The sequence below is a fragment of the Myzus persicae genome, unplaced genomic scaffold (assembly GCF_001856785.1).
Source record: "Myzus persicae strain clone G006 unplaced genomic scaffold, MPER_G0061.0, whole genome shotgun sequence".
Lineage (NCBI taxonomy): Eukaryota > Metazoa > Arthropoda > Insecta > Hemiptera > Aphididae > Myzus > Myzus persicae.
Window position 1 is genome coordinate 179715 of NW_019104133.1, and position 23507 is coordinate 203221.

Consider the following 23507-nt stretch of genomic DNA (forward strand, 5'->3'; position numbering starts at 1 on the left):
TAACTAAGGTAATATGGTATAATTGATTTTTTTTTTTTTAATATTTTGTTTGTGACCAAGTTTTGTTAGAACTGTTACATGTTTAACTATATTTATAAAGTATTCAGTTTATATAATAAAAAAAGAAAAATAGAATAAGTATGTATCATATAAAACTGTTAATATATTTTGATGAATGAAAAATGAAAAATTTTCTTTTTTAATATAAAATACAAAGTACAAAGTTGTTTATGAAACTATTCTGAGCAATTGTTAATCAATTTATTGGGATCTTCGAACTTGTTGTTTTAACTTTTGATGTTCTATAACTAGTTGTTTTCTTATATTCCCTAAATTTGATAATAAATGTTTATCAGTTGGCAACTCATGACTATTTTCTAGTTGTGCATCTCTTGATTCCTAAAAAAAATGAAAGTATAATAGAAGAACATTAAGGTTTTATATAATGAAATAATATAATTTATATGGTTAAAATATATTTTATGATTACTAAAATATAACTACCAACTAGTTGTAATATGTATGAAATATATTTAATTTATTAATTTTAATTAGCCTACCTATTTTTGTATTTTATCAATAGTTATATAAAACTAATTTTACAATTGGGTTGCATTTGCTTGTGCTAACTGATAATACCACAGAAAAATGACCATGTAGACTAGCATAAAGAGACCAAAGACCAAACTCCCATTCTAACAACATCTCAAATGAGTTGCAATCACTAAAGTTGCTATTTTAGTCCACTTAATATAGAAATTATTCATATGTTAATTGTTTTATGGAAAATATATGCTTTATTTTAAACCATGACCCTTTTTAAATTGTAAACATATGTTTATATTTCATATATATTCAACATTCTTAAGAAACAAATTTGAAAGTAACGATACATATTGGTATAAACCACCGTTCAAGAAGGCACATGTGTATTTTCTTTTTATATTGAATAGTATCCAGCTTAGACTAACTGTGAACACAGATTACAGTTTGTATGATTTAATTATTTACACATTCATAAAAGTGTTTATGAAATATACACATTTATTAATGTATATTGTACGAGCTCTAAAATTTATAATAACTGATGAGTCATGGTTTGAAATAATATTTTTCAAAAAATATGAATAATTCCTAAATTCTAGCAATCGCAGAGCCATCTGTTACTGTTTAATTGAGCGACTCGCTCCAGTACGTTTTTTTCATGCGGGTGGCTGTACGAGTTTGGTCTCTTTATTCTAGTCCTCATGCAAATGACAATATTATCATAATACAATTTGATGATATTGTTTTAATAAGTAAATTAACTGGGATAGAGTAGAATCTATATAAAGTAATATTTTTCAAATTCCATGTGCATGGCAAATAAAAAATTATGTGATATGACCTTGAATGCACTACAAATCCATGAATACTTTGTCAGGTATTAACACACATTTTTAATTAAATGCTGGAAACACTAACGTTGGTTATTGCATAGTTCAATTAAAAAAACTAATTACAATAATTACAATATTTTTTATGGCCAGTATCATTTGTTTTAAAAATTATATTTGCTTTTTTTACTAAGTTTAAAATGCTCGGGGGCTGCTATATAGTTGAATTTAAAAATACTTGAAATAATCAACTAACATTATGAAAAACTGAGGTGTAAAACAAAATAATTAACTATAGTGAAAATTTGATGACAACATTACAACTCTAATTTTCAAAATGTAGATTAAAAACTACATGTACCTATTCATTAAATAACTTACATCATTTAGTATTTACGATGATAATACCATTGAGAATCAACCTGTACATAATATTATAATTTTACTGATTAAAAAGGTTTACAAAATCATAAATCATAAGAAAAATACAAAAAAGTACGCAATCAAATTGTTTACTTTATATTTTATTATTAATTTATTTGTAACCTTTAAACAAAATTAAATAAATATAATAACCTGATAACCTAATAAGATACTCAATGATGAACAAGAAAAACTTCTTAAGAACGATAAAGTTGATAGGTATTAGCATTTGAGATTGATTATAAATACTAGAATAAATTAAAAGGTAATCATTGGAATAAGTTAATAACCAAAAAAATGTATATTTAGAATTTTCCGATATTTTAGAATTTTAGATTTTGATAACAGTACATTATAATTTCATTTCATTTCACTGCAGTATTTAATATCAAATTTTGTCAAAATTAAACAATAGCCATAGCTATTTATAATAGCATTTGATAATTATTTAATTATCAAATAAGCAGAAATGATATGCAAAATAAAATGTTGTCATTAGCTTGAAATATCACGATTTTTTAAAGATTATTCACAAGAATCTGAAAGTATAAAAACTAAAAACTAAAAGATTCAATAATTGCATAAAAATTTTCCCTCAACTCATAAGTTATGATATATTTTATGGGGTATAAACTTAAATAAAGATTTAATTTTAAATCACTTTTTCAAAGACAGCTTAAATATTAATCACTAATCAATACTCAATAACTAATAAATGAGCCATTCAAGTTTGAAATTAAATTAATAAGAAATTGTGATGTAATTAATGTTTTTGTACCTGATTTCTATATGCTGCTTCAGTAGGCTCAATAGCTTCACAAGTTCTATTATCTTCTTCATTATCACGTAATCCAGCCAGTGCAAGTGTAAATGGTGAATCAATGATTACAGATTTTGTTACCGGCAGTAGAGCTGCAGGGTTATACTCTGTTCTACTCATAGGAGGATCATTCGCAAAAGTCACATGAGCTCTTTCCGCCTTATGACTCATTCCTGGAGGGGAAATGTTCTGGTTCATACATGGATTTTTAAATGTATCCGTGTTGCATGAAACATCTCTCAAAGTTTTTCTGTTTACAGATTTGTCATCTTCATCATACACTATCTAAAACAAAAATTGTTCAATAAATCTAAATTAAAACATAATTTAGGGATGCCAAAGTATTTATATACTTTTCTAGGAGCTCGAACACGTGTAGTTGGTAAAGGTACATTGTCAAAAGTACTCTGAGGAGGGCACTGAAACTCTTCTGTATCATTGTCTTCAAACGATTCATGGCGACTTGATGTGTGTTTTGATAATTGCCGGGAGACAGTTTCAGATGGCATATTCCATGATTTTGATTCCAAGTCCTTTTGCTTTTGCATTATTTCATTTTTTAACTTTTCTTGTTGGAGTTGTTTCTAAATGAGCATTATCACTACAATTATTATTACTTTATAAACTAAAACTATATGCTGACAACTCTTTTTTAAGTTAAAATTTCATTTTATTCATTACAGGTATCTAACTAACTTAAATCTTTTAGAGAAACTTTAAGCACTAAGCTCTAACTTGTATAAGTAGCAATATAAGTTTCAAAAAACGAAAAACTAATATTACTTATAAATATATTTCATACCTGGAGTTGAGCCAAAACTCGTTTCTCATTTTCTTTTTCAAACTCCATCTTCATTTTTTCTTCCTGTTCTCTTGCCATTCTTTCAATGGCTTCATCTTCCAATTGATCTTTACGTTTTTGTTCTAATTCCAACCTTTTTTTCTCTTCTATCTGTTTACTTAAATCAAATCTATAAAGTTCTTGTTTTAATCTATTAGTTTCTTTTTTCCTTTCTTCATCAGCTATAAATAATATTAAACAATTATGAAAATAAGCAAAGTATCAAATTCACAATGTTGAAGAATGCAAGTAATTTACATGCACATGATTCAGCTCCATCTATAAAAGTAGATCGTTGTATCGTGACTTTCTGATTGAATCCTAAATAATGAAATTAATTTTTAATACCTTTAGTCATTATACGTAATTTCTTAATAAGTATTAATATAAGTCAAATTATTAAATTTAACTCACCTTCTTTGCTTTCTGCTAGGTCAGAACTGTTGTTATTTTCCTAAAATAAAATAAAAAACAATACATGTATAATAAGTAGAAATAAATAATATGTTAATTGATTTTCCAATGAAAAAGTGACAAAAATAACTTATTAACTTAAAAACCTGATTTCAGCACACAAATTGGCTATTGAGCATGTTTCTTAACTTGAATAAAGTATACAAATATATTATAATATATTTCATAAATCAAATACAAATAAAATTGTTTAAAATAGTATAAGTTACAGTATATGATAAGATACATTATAACTTTTAAAGACTTTATCTTAATGAAATATCCATTAATATTTTTATTTAAAAATCATTAATATAAAAATGATGTATAATAAGCAATAACTATACTCTGCCCAGCGAGAGAACGCACCGGATTTTGCACATCCCTCCACATCACCTTCACAATACCGATTCCCCTATGGCAGTCGTGTAGGGAAACCAGATTTGGACCATGCGCGAAACGTTCTCTCGCTGGACAGAGTAAAGTAATTAATATTCTTGAATCTAAAATTTTCTTAAACAATATTGAAGAAAAATTGAATACCATTGCAGTTTTATATGCTTCTTCACATGAATAACCAGCTAATTTTGGTAAATCTGAAGTATTCTTATCTTGTTTTACCTAAAAAAATGTAATCAAAAATTGAATATTATATACATAAGCTGTTATAGAGTATAAAATGTTTATTACCTTTGATAAATATTCTACATACTCCTTCCTTTGTAATTCTAACAGTTTTTTTTTTTTATCATCGTATTCTCCAATTCCTAGGAAAGGTTGTGAATCCACTTGATTGGCAGGATTAAGCGGTGAATATTCTCCAAATCGTACATTTCTCCTCACCTTAAAACATTTTTAAACATAAAACCATAAACTAATTTTTTGCAATATATATAATTTTAGAATTCATGTGTTAATAAGTAATAATAACCACAATTATAATTACCTTGATACCTGGATAAATTAAATTGTTTGTGTTTTTACTATTTATTAGCTTAGCTTTATACTTATTGACTTCCTGAAATCAATAAATAATCACCTTTATTTGAATCACATATAATGTATCTAATTCAACATCTTACAGTGAAATGTGTTACATTACCAAATTAAAATAAAAAGTCCCCTATTTTTGCAAGACCTAAAAATCATTTATAACACTATATTACAATATTAATGATAGCAATAAGAACTTACATTGTGTGCTGTTATAGGCATATTGTCCTTCAATAATACTTGGTTATGTTTGACATCAATACAATTGTTACTATTATCCTTTGTAAAGAAACTAGGCGATTGGGTAAATAAGTTTGCCAACCTTTCGATTTCATTCACTCTGTCACATGACTGATTCAGTTCAGGTGAATGATTTTTTAGAGTTTTAAAGATAGGTAAATTTTGTTTGAACATATTTTCATTTTCTTTCAACGATTGTTGTTGTACCTAACAAAAAAAATTAGTTATGTGTTAATAAATTCAGCTTTAACAATAGCCGGATATGGAAAAGTTATTAATAAGAAACATATAACTAAAGTGAATCAGATAAATTTAAAAACAAACATTGAAGGGTAGTTATTCTACATTTATAAATTTTGAGTTTCTAACGATATGAATTTCGGTAATATAAATATTTTATACTACAACACGTTATATTTATTGATAAACTGCAAAATGTGCGTTATTTTCACTTTATATGTATTTTTGTACACAAGTAAGTCTATAAGTTACCTTCATGACTTTTGATTTCTTAGCCAATAACCCAGTGTTTTTATCCATTTCGAGTTTCCTACTTTCTTGTTGAATTATAGTATCCAGAGATTCAATCATGACCGCATTGCTTATTTCACATTGCTTATTACATTCCATAATAAATCGTTTTAAAATTAGTCATTTATTCATGCACAATAAAACAGTAATAATATAACAATCATTTTTCTTTGGAAAACTTAGAACACAAAATCAATAAGAATAAGTCGAATAAGATATAGCCTGAGTCAGACACGAAGACACGACACAAAGAAATACGGAAGTTAAAATTAGTATTTGTCAATAAATTACTATTTTAAACCAGTATCAAAAACGTAAACCGTTTTTTGATAAAAAAAATTTCAAATAATATTGATGAGTGATAACAATATTGAAATAATGAACTAAATGATAACCTAAAAATGTTCAAGGTTAGGTTGGTAAATTTAGTAAATTTCATAAATTAAACATTAAAATATTATAATTTTCTAAGTACTGTAATATTAGTTTTTATTAAATATTTTTAATAATACAATAAATATCGGCCAATTGCTTTATAAATGTTTATAAAAAGGATATCATGATTTTAAATTTAAATAATTCATTAGATATACCTACCCAAAAATATTATTAATCCTACAATTTTCATCAAATTTAGTTAGTTAATAAATATTTAGTTTATAGAATATTCATAATTTGTTTGATTTCGTTTCTGCTAACAATAAGGTGGTTAATAATATCAGTATATCACAGAACAATAGTATGAAATCATTATATAATTTTGTTTACCCAGCTTATTTACCTCTATCTTTGCACACCATTTTCAATTTCTTTATTCTTTAAAAAATATGATTTTACTACTATGGCGTCATTTCAATTGTTCATAGAGGGGGCAAAAGTTTTTACGAACCCAAATGGGTAACTTAAAAAACCGCTCGCAGGCGCATAATATTAATATAATATGTTCCTTTTCCTATAAAACACAAACGACATATTATATACCTTTCTTGCAAGTTCCCTCATGTGTCTAAAACTATAAATATTAATAAATCCCGATCAATAATTAGTAATGACCAATTTATCATTACATGACAATAATTTCTTAGTACATAATATAATATTTCCTCAAAATATTATACGAATTGGCATTTTTTGCACTTATGAAACATAGTAATAGTTAAATGAAAAAAACCGTGCATCGGCCCATCGGACTGCGTTTAAAATCAGACTGGCAAATTCCCACCTTGCCACCTCCTCGCTAAATTACCACTGTTTTACTAGCTATTTTTTTTTTTAAGAATTCTGTATCATTACTCAGTTAAAGTTGGACTTAATATGAGAATGTCAGACAGTGGCGTAATCAGGAATTTAATATGGGGAATTATTTTGTTCTTCTAAGTCTGCATGAGAGAACAATTTTCGTGGTTCGAGATCAAAGCTTACTGCTTGGAGTGAAATAGAATTTTTAAGTTTGGTGTCTTAATATTTTTCGTATAGCAAAATAATACTTATACGCCCTTGAATAGTTGAATACTACATGGTATTATACGTCATACTAGCACGTACTGAATTGGTGTAAACTGTATAATCTATACAGTTTAGACTTTGAAGTGAAAAGTGAACGCACTAAGACCATAAGACAGCAAGAAACAATAGTGTAATACTGAAGCCACTCGCTGGATTAGTTCACATGACAAAATAATTCATTTGCATACTTTTTTATGTTTACTTAATATTAACACAGATACATACTATATTATGGTATATATCCGTGTTATTGTCTTAATAATGACATAATTATATTAATTTGTAATAATTACTATAGTCTATTATAGTGCTTATTATAGCTCATGCCTAATTCAGTTATCGCTGGTGACCTCGGACTTTGGCTGTCCAATATCGACGTGCTTATAATACGTGTACGGTTTATTGTCTATATCTATAAAGTATAAGTTAGTTTATAGGTTTACTTGTGTACAACGGTGTACGCGCGTGTCACAAATCGTCGATTAAAGATTCATTTTATCGACGTTATTTATAACTCTTTGCATTTGAACATAATATAGAATCAAAGTTTAAATAATTACTGAATGTATAAATATTCACTATTAGTGAATCACTAAAATTAATCACCTATAATATTGATATTTTAATAATATTATATGCTTATATTATATAACACGTTGGCAATGTGCGTCGTCGCTTCGCGATAAAATATTATTCGACCGCTCAGTTGTTTATTTTTGAACCACAATACATTACCAAGTGTTTATTACGAAGTAAATAATAACATTATTTTACAGCTAGCCATAGGCGCAAATCGCGGGAGTCTTAAAGGAGCACACAACACAAATAAAAAAATTCTTTACATTTTTTTTAAATGTTAAATTATTGTAGTTATGGTTATATGAAATGATTTTGTGAAGATACGATGTAAAAAAAAATATTACTTTAAGAGATATTAAGAGATGTAGAATAGCCGCGTGACGTCACTGGGCCGGAGTCATCGTAATTGCCTATCTTATACGTGTAAAAGTTCCTTGCTTCACACAACGATTTATCAACCTAAACATTTTCTTTTTAAAATTTAATTGACGTATAAATGTGTGGTTTTATGTGTTTAGGACGATGCAAGAATCAGAATTTCATTATGACGTTTAGTTTTTTAAGTATTAAAAATCTTAAAACAGACATTTTGGTTAAACGGCGGACACGTTGTTCGAACGCCACGCGCCGCTCGCCATGAAGTGCGGTTTAACCAAAATGTCTCTTTTAAGATTTTTAATATTTAAAAAACTAAACGTCATAATGAAATTATGATTCTTGCATTGTCTTAAGCACATAAAACCACATATTTACAAGTAAATTAAATTGCAAAAATAAAATGTTTTGGTCGATAAATAGTTGTGTGAAGCGAGGAACTTTTACACGTATAAGATAGGCAATTACGACGACTCCGGCCCAGTGACGTCACACGTCTTTTTTCAATTGCTCATAACTTATTGAATAATGTGAAAAGAAACATAAAACCTATACCATTATCCTTAAAATTGAACATTCTTTCAAATAAAAAAAACTTATTTTTTGTGTTGTGTGCTCCTTTAATGGGGCTTAGCCCCCCCCAAAAATACACAGTTTTTTCGTTGTGTGATTGAAGAACCCCTCCTCCTCCAATCACAATGGTGTTAAAAATGGTAGCCCCGCTGAAATTCTAATGGATTTGGGCCTATGCAACTGGGCGTAGGAAATTCTGGTTGTTTTGTATTATTTCTATCGATTATAAGATTTACTACAACAGTAGTAGGTTAGAATAAATATAACGTATACCACTTAAATGTGGCGTGCCAGTCTTAAAAAAATGACCATGGTGGGTGGGGGCTAAGAAACCCAAATCCCCACACCAATAATTACGGCACTGTACTCGAGTGTATGCCGTAATATTCGTAACTGTATTATATTGCATATTATTTGCATGGATCGTGAATCATTGGGACGATCGTCAATGGGCTGCGTGTTCCGGATGAATTGACATCCCCCTCCCCCCATTTATAACTCAAGGACTGCAGCCGAATTGCGTGATGCCAAAACTCAAAATAGGGTTGAATTGCGTGCAGTTTTCCATCGAGTGCATGTCCGTACTATACAATTTCATCGAGATAATGATATTATGATTAAGTATTTAAGTGAATAAGCGATGATAATATTATTATGTTATTTATCATTATCACGAATGCAGCACGCAACTCATACGCATCTCACACGCACCAAAAATAAATCTCGCATGCAATATTGCAAATTCGGTTGTTATGATTTTTAAAAATCTTTATCTGTCGCTGAGCGTTCGCACGCGCCGGATTCAAGGATGTCTATTGTCGACCACGTTATGATGCAAAACGTCGAGTCGCCATTAAAACATACTTTTGTATTGATATTATGCGCTGTACAAGTGGTACGACGACCCCTGGGCCCCGGGCAAACGTACTTCGGCGTATAATAATAACATGACCCGTGCCCGTGAAGTGTGTACTTGAGGCGATGAGGTCATTGCACCACGACAGTGTTTCTTTATTAATATAATAAATTACACACTTTATAAACTGATGGCGAACGTATGTACGTAGATACTACAAAAATATACGACAACGCCATGGCGACTACAACAATTATTATGTATTTGCATACTATCATTATTTGTACGACGACGTACCTAATACAAAGTAATTCTATTATCACTCACTTAATTACTTTAAGAATTCGGTTTTATTCCTCTCAAAATGTCAAGTTTGTCAAATGATCTCAGGAATAAAAGGTTTTCAAGTATACAAACATTTACCGAAATAAATACTGTCTAGTGATCAGAAGACGGAGGATCACATTGCCAAATAATAGGAAATACGCGTAATGTCTTTATATAATATGATATAATACTTACTAAAATAACGCTGTGACTCATCGCCCTTAAGGGCGTCGGGCGAATAATGCAACTTAATTTTTGGTGGTGGAAATTTATTTTCTTAAGCCAAATTAACTTGCCGTGGTTTTTCCCATGTTTACAATTGATAATGCTATAATGGATCAAATATCCAAATGAAGAATTTTATGCTCGGAAAAAACAAAATAATACCATAGAACAATATACATGATTCTATGGGAGAATATATAAATGTATACTCAATGATATTATGTGGAAATGTCATGTAATCAGTAATTTGGTGAACTTTAATATATAATGTTTTAAAACACAGAGCTTTCCTGATTCCATAGTTTTATATTGTATTTTAAACATTATGTGTTACCGCTACGCCACATTATTATTATTTATTATAATTCAATTTGGTGTACGTAAAAGAAATATATTATTATTAAAATATTAAACTTTGTGCACGGTAGGACGGTACACACACAAAGCAATTATTATTGGACATTGGTTGTATATAATATTATAATATTACAATACGATATGGTGAAAAATATTCTTACAGTCAGTGGCGCCCTATCATATACTGTAAGTTACAGTATATTATTCAGTATTCACAGATTAACCGATGTATAAGTTTTATGTTAAAATACTTCTATTATAATATTCAATATCTGTAAAATATTAGAAAAAATTGAAAATATAATCTAAGTATTTTAATTGGGATGACTGATGAGGCTTAGGTTAGGACTATGTTTATAACTCGGGATAACAGTAAAGTAGGTAAGACTATAAGGAATTTTTAAATTACAAAAATTAAAAAATTAAACTTAAGAGGACGCCACAGCCGCATGTGTTGTCGCACGCTAACAAACCAGTAACATACCAAATTTACGCTCAGCAGTTCAAGTTTTATGCCGTTAGCTTAAAAATTAGAGTGAATCGACCTATTATAAAACTTTATGTTAAGAACTTAATCTGTGTTTTGTTGAAAGTTTTTTTACAATAATTCAGTTTTTAAGTGAGTTATGAGCATTTTTAATTTACATTTATTATACAAGCATACCTCACTTAAAAACTGAATTGTCGTAAAAAAACTACCAACAAAACACGGATAAAGTTCTTATCATCAAGTTTCATAATAGGTCGATTTACTCTAATTTTTAAGCTAACGGCATAAAACGTGAACTGCTGAGCGTAAATTTGGTATGTTAAGCGTTTGTAAGATGGAGACAACACATGCGGGTGTGGGGTGCTCTTAAGTAAAAAGTTACAGCTAGTTTAAAAATAAAAAGAGTAATGTGTAATAAAATCATTTCCATGATCACTATTGCCCGCTAACCAATGATGCACAAAACAGCTGTGACTACGTGGGAGGTTTGTCAACGGTTTTGCAACAGAGAAGATTTATTTTGTCATGAAATAGCCTTTTAGCTAAAGAGACAGTCTGAAGTTCTTTACATATTTCACCTCTGAAGATCTATCCAAATTGTTCACCTGAACATACAACAATATAGCATAGAAAAGTGTAACTTCACTTGAATTCGATTCCAGGTATTTATTTTGAACGTAAGAATGTCTTTTTTAAAATGTTATGTTTGTGGATTATGCATTTGCGTAAATCGTTTTTTTTATTGTTTCACTCATTCAAGAGGCTGTTCTACCCCAATCCCTAAGGTCGGCGACAACTAACAAAATCTCTTTATGTCTGACTGTCTGAGGTCAGTAATTTCGACTTTTCAGCAATAACCAGGAGAACGCCGATGTGTTGCCTCGTCCTTGCGGCTTGCGTTTTAGGTTTTTTGATTTGCTGTGATACTGTGACAGTAACTAATAAGTAATAACTTATAATATTACGATTCTAATGACTAATAAGCAATAACTAATAATGAAACAAACATCAAAGTGTAGTGATTTCGGATTTTATGCTGTAGGTACTAAAGGTATATAGTCAACAGTGTCAACTGAATAAATCTCGTTAGGTTTATGTTTGATTCTAAATGTTTCAATTATTGCTTACATTAATCAATTAACTATGGGTTTAACAACAATAGGTTTTTGAATAATAAATCACATTTTGTTCGTTCTCTCATTGGACTTTCAACAGAGGGCACTGTTTAATGTATTTATATTGTAATAAATGTTTTTCCTATATGAACATTTATCATTTATATCACTGCTATTACTGCTAAGTGCTAGGTAATCATAACATAGTGCTATCTTATGCTAGTGTGCTGACTGCTGAGGCCTGGCCGCCTGGTGTGAGCGATGCAAGACAAGTGCCTTTAGATAAATGTCCATTATTAGTTGTAGGAAAATTTCACAAATTATATTTGATAAGTACCTTGTACCTAAACACTTATTTTATACTTAAATCATATTTTTATTTCATGAATATAAAATTTTTACAATGAATTTTTATAGTTTGTGTGTGGAGACAATTTTTATAATAGAAACAGTTTGAGGGAGGTTTCTGGTAGAAAATTGACTTAAAATTTAATAAAAATAATAAATTATAAAAATATATACAGTATACTATACTAATATAATAATTGCATACTATCGCCAAATTGTATGATTATATTATATAGAAAATGATAAAAAAAACATTGGGTGTAAAACAATAATTGTTTAGTCAGAAACTGAATTTGCTTAAATATTCCTTTTTTTCTTTAATTTAAAAAAAAATCCACTTAGAGTTTTAAAGTGTTGAATACATTTTAAGGCCATTTCAAACTAATGTTATTTTTTTATTAGAATGACCGACAAGATTACAAGAACAATGCATTCAAAACGAAATCAGTTCAAATCAGATTTAAATTTTTTAAATATTTACATTTACAGGAAATTCAAACAAATAGTTTTGATAGATTATTTAATTGAATAAATCAAAATGGAAACTCCTCCTTTTAATCCAGACACAACTTGGATGATGACCAGAAGTGTGCCAGCTGAGATACCTGCAACTAAACTTGGGCTCATTGATAGATTATCAGCTATGACAGACCTTGATAATGGTAATGTGGTACTAATTAAACTGAGTACAGTACGCCAGTACTTACATAAAATGTAACCTAAACCTTATATTTTTAATTTAAATTTCTCATATATTATTATACCTTTATAAGGTTTTGGCGGAAACAACTACATTCTCAATATAATGAATACAACAACTATAAGTAACTTGCCAACATCAATGATGACAAGCCATCCCCTAGTATTATAATTCAAGTATTTAGGACTTGGGTTAGGATTAGATTTAGATTATGTTTATAACTTATGTTAACAATTAACAATGTACCTATTTACCTAACTAACCGATATGTAATTTTTATAATAATAAAACAATTTATTTATAAAATACAACTTAATTTCTTATAAGTTTTTATTTTTATACGTGGGTAATAAAATCATAATGTAGAATTTTAATCTAAAGAAAATACATTAGAATATTGGTAAGCCCAATCGGGTAAATAATATCATATAGGTAACATTAAAACTTACTGATTAGTAATTACCTACTATATAAAGAACATAATATTATGTATATTATAATATTATGAAAGTATAAAAGTTTAAATAACAATAACAAGACACGATATGCTTATAATAATAATATTATTATTATAGCTTGATGGTAAAAAAATGTATCTTAAAAATGTCTTATGATGTTTACTTGAAAATTAAACAAATAAATGCCGAAAAAAAATCGTTTTATAATTATTTATTAGATGTATCTAAGTTTTTAAATTTTATTTTTCTTGTAGTTTAATTCATAATTTGTTAAATCGAATTTCGCTGATAATATTATCGACATTTTATTTATTATTCTAAATTTATAAGGTCGTAATGTCGTATTATATTTTAATAAACTATTAAAAAAATGTAGAATGAAATGATACAGTCGCCATTCACCGCGTTCAATAAACCAGTACGTTCGATTAGGGACGGTTTCTAAAATAATTTGAAATCTTCGTACCTTCATGCTATATCTAATACTTTATACAGACGAAAACCAAATCAATTTACTCTCGAAACTAAGCAAAATCGTGAGTCAATTGAAATAGGTATTACGTAATTGTGTAATACACACCTACATAATATAGTGTAATACATTACATACAATTACGAACAACCAGCGAAAATACTATGATAGACATGCAAAGTCTAAATTAATTTTACGAAATTTTCAGCGTCATAGGTCATAGACCATAGAGAATTCAAAAACAATTATATACTCATTAATTCCACACGTGCGCAAGACATGCGCAAACGAATAACTACATAATATTATTGAGCGTCGCATAACATATTGTGGACACCCAAATTATTATAATAATCAATGGCTTATGTTTGATCACACTTTAAAACTTTGACCGACCAGAAAAAACTAATCCTGAATCCCAATAATTTACAAAGCGATTCTGGAGCCTTGAAATATAAGAATTTATGAAATTATATACCTACAACCTACTCGACGTCAACGTAGTTGGTTACTTTAAAAGTTCGACGCCACTGAATTATTGAATAATCGGCAAGTTTGGCAATGTTTGTAAGCACAACAATTATAATCAATCGCATACAATATACAAAGTAGCATAACTAGGAGGGAGTGGCAAATTAAGATGCAAAACTTGTTTGAAAAAAATGATGTGATGAAAATGCTGTAATAATAATCACAGAATAATTTTGCGTACCTAATAATATTGGGTTATTTTTTATAACTCAGCTAATGCGATAACGTTGACACACGTCAACCCATTATTCAACAAGAGAAAACAGAAATAAATGTACTTTAGCATACAATATGAGAAAAAATATTTTGTTAGCAAGTATGTGTGAAATGTACTGCAATCATTGTTTCTTAATTTTTTACGGTATAGTTTTCTACCATTGGCATATTATATTATTATTTTCTTTCTTATTTATTTTGGGGCAGGTTGTTATGAATTATTATAATTTTTTACGCCAGCTGCGTATTGAGAGCTAATAAGCACCTAAACAAATAAGTAGGTAATTAAAAGATATTCAAAGACGTAAATACGTAATAGTAAAATAATTTAACGTCGTTTTCGCAACGCAATATTTTTCATGATTGCGACTTGTGTTACGTAGTATTTTTGATAACGAAAGTGCAGTAATTTAATGCAGTAAATAGTATTGCACTAAGTACTGAGGCCAGCAAATAATCCACGAGTCATAATTCGCGTGCGGCCGAGGTCGTAGGAAACGAGTCAAACGTTTGGTAAACAACAAACATTAACAAACAAACAAACAAACAATAATTTACATTTTAGTATTTTACAGCGTAGAAAATTCTAGAAATTTCTTTGTCTGGGCCCTGGGGAAGTGGGGACATGGATGTCGTGGAAGGGGTATCATGTGACCGCGGTACAGCCACGGAACTGTACGCGGTCATCGATTTTTCCATGACTACCACCCTCCGCCAGCCGAGTCACACACAGCTGTGATCACGTGGAAGATCGCGATTGGTCGACGGTCTTACTGCGCAATAACCTAGTTCCCCTTTCTCAACGGATGCCATCTTCCTGAACCTGGACGCGTCGCTTGTTCAATAGCTTTTTGTCCGCTGAAGTCTGAACACTTGTTTTCTAATACGATCGATCCGAATCGCTCGACAGAACAGTATAGCATTGCTGAAGACTCCATTTATATTCGATTCCACTTATTATTTTTAATCGTAAGTATTTTTTAGTTTCTTTTTCAAACATCTACCTATACGTTTAATATTTTTGTTCGTTTTTTCGTTCGTTTGTAATGCCGTTAAACAGGCAACAACTAACCAATATGTCCGACTCGGAGCGAGTGACGCTCACCTCCGCAAATATGGCGGTGCTTGTTTTGCGTCTGTGGCAATCAATTTTCGACCTTTTCCCGTTTTCTGTTCTTTATTCTATACGTTTCTCTATCGATAAGCCATTGGGATGTGTTGAATCGGCGGGCCCTTTGTTCATCGACCGCGCCCAAGCTAATGACGTCATCGTTTTTTTTTCAAGCGAACCATTTTTGTTACCTTTGTTTCCCCATTCGTGGCGCCCGAGTTGAGGAAATCAGTATTCATACTTTGTTTGTTTTTCCTTCCTAATTTTCTTACGCCATAATTATTACAACGAAAAATATACCAAATTGGTTAATTTGTTTTTGATTATTGATTACCTACTGTTTTATATTGTATATCACCCTCACTTCTTATTTATAATGAATTTTTAATAATATTTGTTGTGATTTTAAATTGTAGGTTTGTTATTTTTAAGTAGGCACATTAATTATGTATAGTTCCCTTTTTTTTCGTACTAACTACTAATTACCTAGGTGATGCATTTTGAAAGTTTTACTAACGCTTCGAATAATAGTTGATTTGTTAATTAATCTTATTTTATTTTATATCATCACAGTTTTTATACATAATAAATTATACCTATTACTCGAAAGCAAAACCGACACTGTTCTACACAAGGTAATAACTTTGTATTGACTGTGATAAATTTTAGTAAACTTAATATTAGGCTAAGTTGGAGTTACCACCACACATTTGTTATCTATCTTTGTCTTAAAAATGGCTAACATCTAATTATTATTCAGTGCATTCACATTAATATTCATTTTAATTGGTATTGGAGTGAATTGACGGGTTCAGGATTTTCAAAATCAAAGATAATACATTTAATTATCTTGAATTTTGTTTTTACATTATTTTTGGCTGTAAGCATAGATAAACATCAAACATTATTTTTCAAAATTACTAATTTAGTTTATTTGGAAATCTGCAATGAAACACTTAGTATTATCATCTTTAGGTTTGATAATAGGTCACCCTCTTGACATGGTAGGTACATATATTTTAGCTTAAAATCAGTAAACATTTTTATTTTCATATGAAGATCTAAAGTGATTACCTAATAATATTAATTAGTAAAATTAGTAATCACAATCCCAGTAGACTTTAAATTATTCAACATTTTCATTTTTAATTAATTCATATTCATATAATAATGTGCTCTTTATATAGTTAAATAAACACTCCTTATATTCACAAACTTTTAATACAAATTGATGCATCCCTTAAGTAATATTACTATCAATATTCAATGAATAATATATATGTCATTAAAGTCAATATCTTTCATACTCAGAAGTTAGGATGGAAATCATTAAACTAAAAAATTATCAATTACAATATTCTTGAATCGCAAACAGTTATTTATCTATTTGAAATAATTACCTAATTTATGCATTTTATTTTTTTAGATTCAACATGCAGATCTTTGTCAAAACTTTGACTGGTAAAACTATCACTTTGGAAGTTGAGTCATCTGATTCCATTGAAAATGTTAAAGCTAAAATCCAAGACAAGGAAGGTATCCCACCAGATCAACAGCGTTTGATCTTTGCCGGAAAGCAACTTGAAGACGGACGCACACTTTCCGACTACAACATTCAAAAAGAATCTACCCTTCACTTGGTGTTGCGTCTCCGAGGTGGTATGCAAATCTTCGTAAAGACCCTCACAGGAAAGACCATAACATTGGAAGTAGAATCATCTGATTCCATTGAAAATGTTAAGGCCAAGATCCAAGACAAAGAAGGTATCCCACCAGACCAACAACGTTTGATCTTTGCCGGAAAGCAACTTGAAGACGGACGCACACTTTCCGACTACAACATTCAAAAAGAATCTACCCTTCACTTGGTTTTGCGTCTCCGAGGTGGTATGCAAATCTTCGTAAAGACCCTCACAGGAAAGACCATAACATTGGAAGTAGAATCATCTGATTCCATTGAAAATGTTAAGGCCAAGATCCAAGACAAAGAAGGTATCCCACCAGACCAACAACGTTTGATCTTTGCCGGAAAGCAACTTGAAGACGGACGCACACTTTCCGACTACAACATTCAAAAAGAATCTACCCTTCACTTGGTTTTGCGTCTCCGAGGTGGTATGCAAATCTTCGTAAAGACCCTCACAGGAAAGACCATAACATTGGAAGTAGAATCATCTGATTCCATTGAAAATGTTAAGGCCAAGATCCAAGACAAAGAAGGTATCCCACCAGACCAACAACGTTTGATCTTTGCCGGAAAGCAACTTGAAGACGGACGCACACTTTCCGACTACAACATTCAAAAAGAATCTACCCTTCACTTGGTTTTGCGTCTCCGAGGTGGTATGCAAATCTTCGTAAAGACCCTCACAGGAAAGACCATAACATTGGAAGTAGAATCATCTGATTCCATTGAAAATGTTAAGGCCAAGATCCAAGACAAAGAAGGTATCCCACCAGACCAACAACGTTTGATCTTTGCCGGAAAGCAACTTGAAGACGGACGCACACTTTCCGACTACAACATCCAGAAGGAATCTACTCTTCACTTGGTGTTGCGTCTCCGAGGTGGAGCACAATAATTTTAACTTGATTTATTAATTCGTCTTTATCCAAAATGTGAACCAATGAAATGTATTTCAAAATTTAAATATTCCAATCCTCACTAAGCATTTTCTTTTTCTTTTTTATTACAGTTCAACATTATTCTAACACAACATTCAATTTGAAAGTCAACAAATAAAAATAATTTTACTATTCAATTATTTGTTTTTATTTTCTCCCTAGATTTATATTGTTCCAGGTATTTTGTAATCTGTCGTGTGACATGTAGCTATAGCAGTGTTGCATCTATATTATATGACATGAATAGATTTTTTTAAAAATTCAATGACTTGCTTTCTAGCTTTGGTTTATGCCTAATGCCACTGGGTTTAATAAATCAATACATATTTTGGTAATGAGATGTGCCAAAACAAATGTTTAGATTGTAGTAATGGTATATATATAGTATCAATGCAAAATATTATTTTTTTCGCTATGTTTCTTGACATTTCATGAAAAAGGTCAAATGCAAGTTTTTGTGTTGCCTACTAAAATGTACACCAAATATGATACACAAAAAATGTGTAATTGTTTGTATTTATAGTACATGCTAAACACGACACAGTTCATAATTGAACATGCGCTTAATATTAACTACTCATTTTAGTATAATTATTTGTATTTCTTAAAAAAACAGAACAAGTAACTGCTCCGGTTAAAATGAAATATTGTGTAGCTCTTTAATTTGACAAATCCATTTTTTATGTGTATTCTATTTGAATCAAAGATAAGCGGAAAATAAATTTTAGTTAATTTACAACTCTTAAATTATCTAGGCACAGCTTCGTGCACATTCTGTGTTAGTATTTTGTAAAAAAGCTGACGAATAAAGTTAATAAGATCTATGCATTTCAGTATATAAACGTTCATTCACCTTATATTATAATGCCTATACTATATGCCTCTAATAATGATTTAAAATACTGAATAATTTATTAAAAATAACTATTGAGAAAGATTTAATTTAAATCAATCTATTTTAACAATTTAGTACACCAAAATATATTGTTTAGATCCATTAATTTTAATTGGGATATTATATTTATATTCATTTATCACAAGCAGACACTTCAATACCCAAGTAATCAATAGGCTCTTAAATAAAGATCCTGAATCAACATTTTACCTATTATAAATAATAATTATTTCTTGAGCATATGGGAGATCAATATTCTATAATATAAAATAAATGCAAACAAATAGATTTTGATTGGTATATTTTGTTTGACCTATTTAATTGGATAGTAGTGGTTTTTTACTTACAGTTATTTTTATTAACTAATTAGAAGTATAAAATATCTCCAATTCTAACTCTTTTCTTAACTCAAAAGTAATTAACAAAAAATTTTTATTTTTATTTTATTATTAATACTTATATAATATTATTAGGTTATAATAAATAAATCAATAACATACCTTTACTAGATACCTTAGTTATATCTCATTATAAGTTATAATACACAAAATATTAATTTTATGATTATATGTTATAAATTTTATTTTGTAATTATTGATCAATTACATTTTCTTTATATGTTTTTCCCAACGTGTTTGATATGGTGAGTGGTGACCCATTGATCATTATAAGTTATATCTTTTTACCAGTCAAACCAAAAAAATAAATTTTAGTTGTATTGTAAAAGGTCTTAGTAGAATTTTTTTAATTAAATCATTTAATGTAGATTAAAATTGAAGTGACCTATCAAAACAATTTGAGATCCGTATAGATTGGAAAACACATAGTATCATATTAAATACAAGTTATTCTTAAACATTTTGCTTAGTTAAAATATCAATCAGAACTCAGAAGCTAGATATTTTATATTCTACATATGATCGAAACACAAAAGGTTAATTGATTATTTTTAAATTGTTATACAGATTTCTATTTGAATGTACCGTTAATTTTGTCTGTCTTAAAATTATTGCTTAAAATATAATAAAGTCAAAAAAAGTCTGTTATTTTTAATTCAACTAAATACTTGTAGTTATTAGTCATATTTATACTATAAAATACTGAATAAATAATAATTAATCGTTTGTGCTAAAATAAAATTAGCATTGAAATCAAACATTTTGTCTATTTGGGTATAGAAATAATTTTATCAATCGAATATAGGCACAAAATCGTTGACATTTTTCTAACACTTAAATTTTGTGTACAGAAAACGTTAAGGAATTAGAAAGTACGAGCACTAAGTATAGTACTTATAGATATATAACAATACTATAGTAGGTATTTAATATTATTATAGGTGTACTTAATGTGTAAGTGTAATTTATGAAAATAATTATTTTGGATAAACCTTATCATTATTGTGCTTTTATAAATTGTACTCTTTAAGTAGAAATCGTTGAAATTTATTACCTTCAATAGTATATTACCTAGAACCATTAAACACATCAGACACAAAGGCTCAACTCACCAGCAAATTGTCCTGAACAATATTATAAATTCTACTTACCATAAAATTACATCTTGTCTTGAAAATGTAATAGCGAATTAAAAAGCACAGGTGTCTCAAAGTATGACCAAAATAAAAGTATTTTCTTACCTATACAACTTATTCAAATCGATGTAGAGTATGTCTTCAGAACTTACCAGTACATAATTTATTTTTTTCAGGACTGGAAAACTAAGTAGGATGTAACAACTTATAAAGTCAAAAATAATAATAAATATTTTTTTTGTATACTTTTATATTTGATGGTATCTACCTAATGTTATTAAATAAAAATTGCATCTAAGTTTTAAAATTAAAAAAAAACACTTTTAAAGTTCCGAATATTGACCCAAGTTGTTTTCCTCTTGTATCAGAATAATACATTTTTTACTATGCACTCATCTAGTTAGTGTGATGACTGCAGAATTTAGTTAATCCACTCCTCGCAAGTTGTGTTCTAGAGTTCTAGCTATGTAAAGTAAAGTTTGAATACATTTATTTTTATTATAACTTTTTTTTTAAGGAGTTTAATTAAATCAGTTATTGAACACATAGCACCTGTTTATTTCCTTTGTTGCATTAATTATTGTTTATTATACAGTACAACTTGATTTAAGAAGAAGAATGACTGAGCAAGGACTTACTTGAATGCGTTACCAGGTGTGGACCGGGCTTATTAGAGCCTACTAACCCTTAATCATAGGAGGCTCCACATTCAAGAAAATTCAGAGGAACAATTAGTATTTTTTGTCAAATACAGCTGCAAGCCCGTGGAAAGTATTAAATTATTAAATGGATGTAATATAATAGCTTATTGCATATAATAGATCTTATTTATAATTGAGTTCCGTACCAATAGTATATTTTTTCCAATAGGTCAATTTAAAACAGCACCTGTAAATATTGTTTTGTCTAATCCGCCATAAATCATAATTAATAATGCCAACTGTGAATACATTTTACCAATAATATAATATCAAAAAGTTTTGATTTATAGTATTCTATTATTAAATTCAGAAATTGCAGTTGAGGATACTAAATATTTAAGATGAGCTCTCTCTTAATTTATACGTAGTGTCTGTGCGGCCCTGAACGTTAATTTGCTTACAACACATAACCTATGTAATTTTGATGAAAATTTTCTTAGTAACAAGACTGGTAATGGAATTATTTTTGAAGAGCGTTTCCTAAAACATAAAGTGCTACAGTTTTGAGACCAAGAATTTAAAACAAAAAAAAAAATGTTTTATTTAACAGAAAAAAAAATTATATTATAAATATTACTAATTGGATAAATTTATTTTAAATGTTGACTCGTCACAATCCAATTTTCAACGTTTTTTTGGCAGTTGATTGATGTTTGATAAGAAATTAAAGGCTTAATAGTGATTTTTTCTCCATTACTTTTATCTCACGTGATGAGTAAAGTACATAAGTTACATTAAAAAAAAATCTTACCTAACATGGTAGGATTGCCACATTTAAATATGCACCGTAGGACATATCTTTAACATTGACACTATTGTTTTGCTGCTTGCCTGCTTCTAATTAGTTATGAATTTTGTAATTTAATATTATTGCGTCATTATATTATGCACATCAAATAAATTAAATTTGTGAATTATGTATGCCGGCTATACATTTTATTATATATTTTCAGCAAATAAATGTCAAGATCATAATATTAAATACATAGTTTTTTTTAAATATAATGATGTATTTTGTAATAATAATTTATTTATTTTATTATATGATCAGTGAAGAATCAAACTGAAGAAGCCTTTTTGGTGACACATTCACTTATAATATGTACATATAGATATCTTGTTTTGTGTATAACATCAAAACATTATTTGAATATTAATCAGTTGGCACTCAGGACAATTACAGCAGACATTACCAACACTTTTTTTGGTAAAAATACTTAAAGGTCTAAAAGTTTTGAAAATATTAGAAATAGGCTAATACTTTTCTGATTTTCATTGTATATTTACTTTGTACCAGCAGATCCATGTTAATTATTTTGAAACTATTAAAATGTAAAAGTTTGCAATTTAGAAATATCGGTTGATACAAAATCGATTAATATAACAAACTGTAATGTTTGAGTAGATATATAATATTATTTTTACTAAAAACATCAAGTCGGATAGTTCTTAATTAGGTTTACATAATATTATTATAACTAATAACATAAAAAATAAAAACAATTTACAAGTTACAAATTATATAATATATAATATATATTACTTTAGTCGTTTTTCTTTTTATTGAACATAAATTTTAACAATAAACTGAAAAAATACCTTGCTAAGTTTTACATGAAATCAGTTTAAAAAATAAAAGAAGGTATATATTTATATAATATTAATGGCTGAAAAATAAACGTAAAATTTAATAATAGTCTATTGGGGTATTATAAATAAAAATTACACTTAGAAACTGTTTTTACATAAAAAAAAAAGTAAAAAGTAATTAAAAATAATAATAAAAATAAAACAATTACTATTTTGAATAGCGATGATTAAAAATGTTAGTTGTAT

The 23507-nt window shown here is 28.7% G+C and overlaps 2 protein-coding genes across 3 annotated transcripts; one reads left to right on the forward strand and one right to left on the reverse strand.

Annotated features, from left to right (window-relative positions):
* Positions 1-7: 7 nt before the first annotated feature.
* LOC111039084 (SWR1-complex protein 3-like) lies at positions 8-5980 on the reverse strand. Of its 2 annotated transcripts, XM_022322395.1 has the most exons (11): positions 5639-5980; positions 5108-5353; positions 4860-4931; positions 4604-4756; positions 4457-4534; positions 3875-3914; positions 3719-3781; positions 3422-3642; positions 2973-3203; positions 2578-2904; positions 8-399 (listed from the first exon to the last, which is right to left on the reverse strand). In XM_022322395.1, the coding sequence occupies exons 1-11, from the start codon at positions 5774-5776 to the stop codon at positions 262-264; spliced, it is 1707 nt and encodes a 568-aa protein (XP_022178087.1). In that variant the 5' UTR covers positions 5777-5980; the 3' UTR covers positions 8-261. The 2 variants fall into 2 exon arrangements, with proteins under 2 accessions (XP_022178087.1, XP_022178088.1); XM_022322396.1 differs by lacking the exons at positions 5108-5353; positions 5639-5980 and adding an exon at positions 5016-5036.
* Positions 5981-15634: 9654 nt separating this feature from the next.
* LOC111039080 (polyubiquitin-G) lies at positions 15635-18678 on the forward strand. Its single transcript, XM_022322392.1, has 2 exons — positions 15635-15774; positions 17343-18678. Exon 2 carries the CDS (start codon positions 17350-17352, stop codon positions 18496-18498), a length of 1149 nt encoding a protein of 382 aa, XP_022178084.1. The 5' UTR covers positions 15635-15774; positions 17343-17349; the 3' UTR covers positions 18499-18678.
* The last annotated feature ends 4829 nt before the right edge of the window (positions 18679-23507 follow it).

Bases quoted from the DNA above. Each gene is read 5' to 3' on its own strand.
- LOC111039084 (XM_022322395.1), bottom strand. From the start codon at position 5,776: ATGGAATGTAATAAGCAATGTGAAATAAGCAATGCGGTCATGATTGAA. The intron at 4,932-5,107 runs GTAAGTTCTTAT...TATTGATTTCAG, and splicing joins TGCCTATAACAGCACACAAT to GAAGTCAATAAGTATAAAGC. The intron at 4,757-4,859 runs GTAATTATAATT...AAATGTTTTAAG, and splicing joins TAATTTATCCAGGTATCAAG to GTGAGGAGAAATGTACGATT.
- LOC111039080 (XM_022322392.1), top strand. From the start codon at position 17,350: ATGCAGATCTTTGTCAAAACTTTGACTGGTAAAACTATCACTTTGGAA.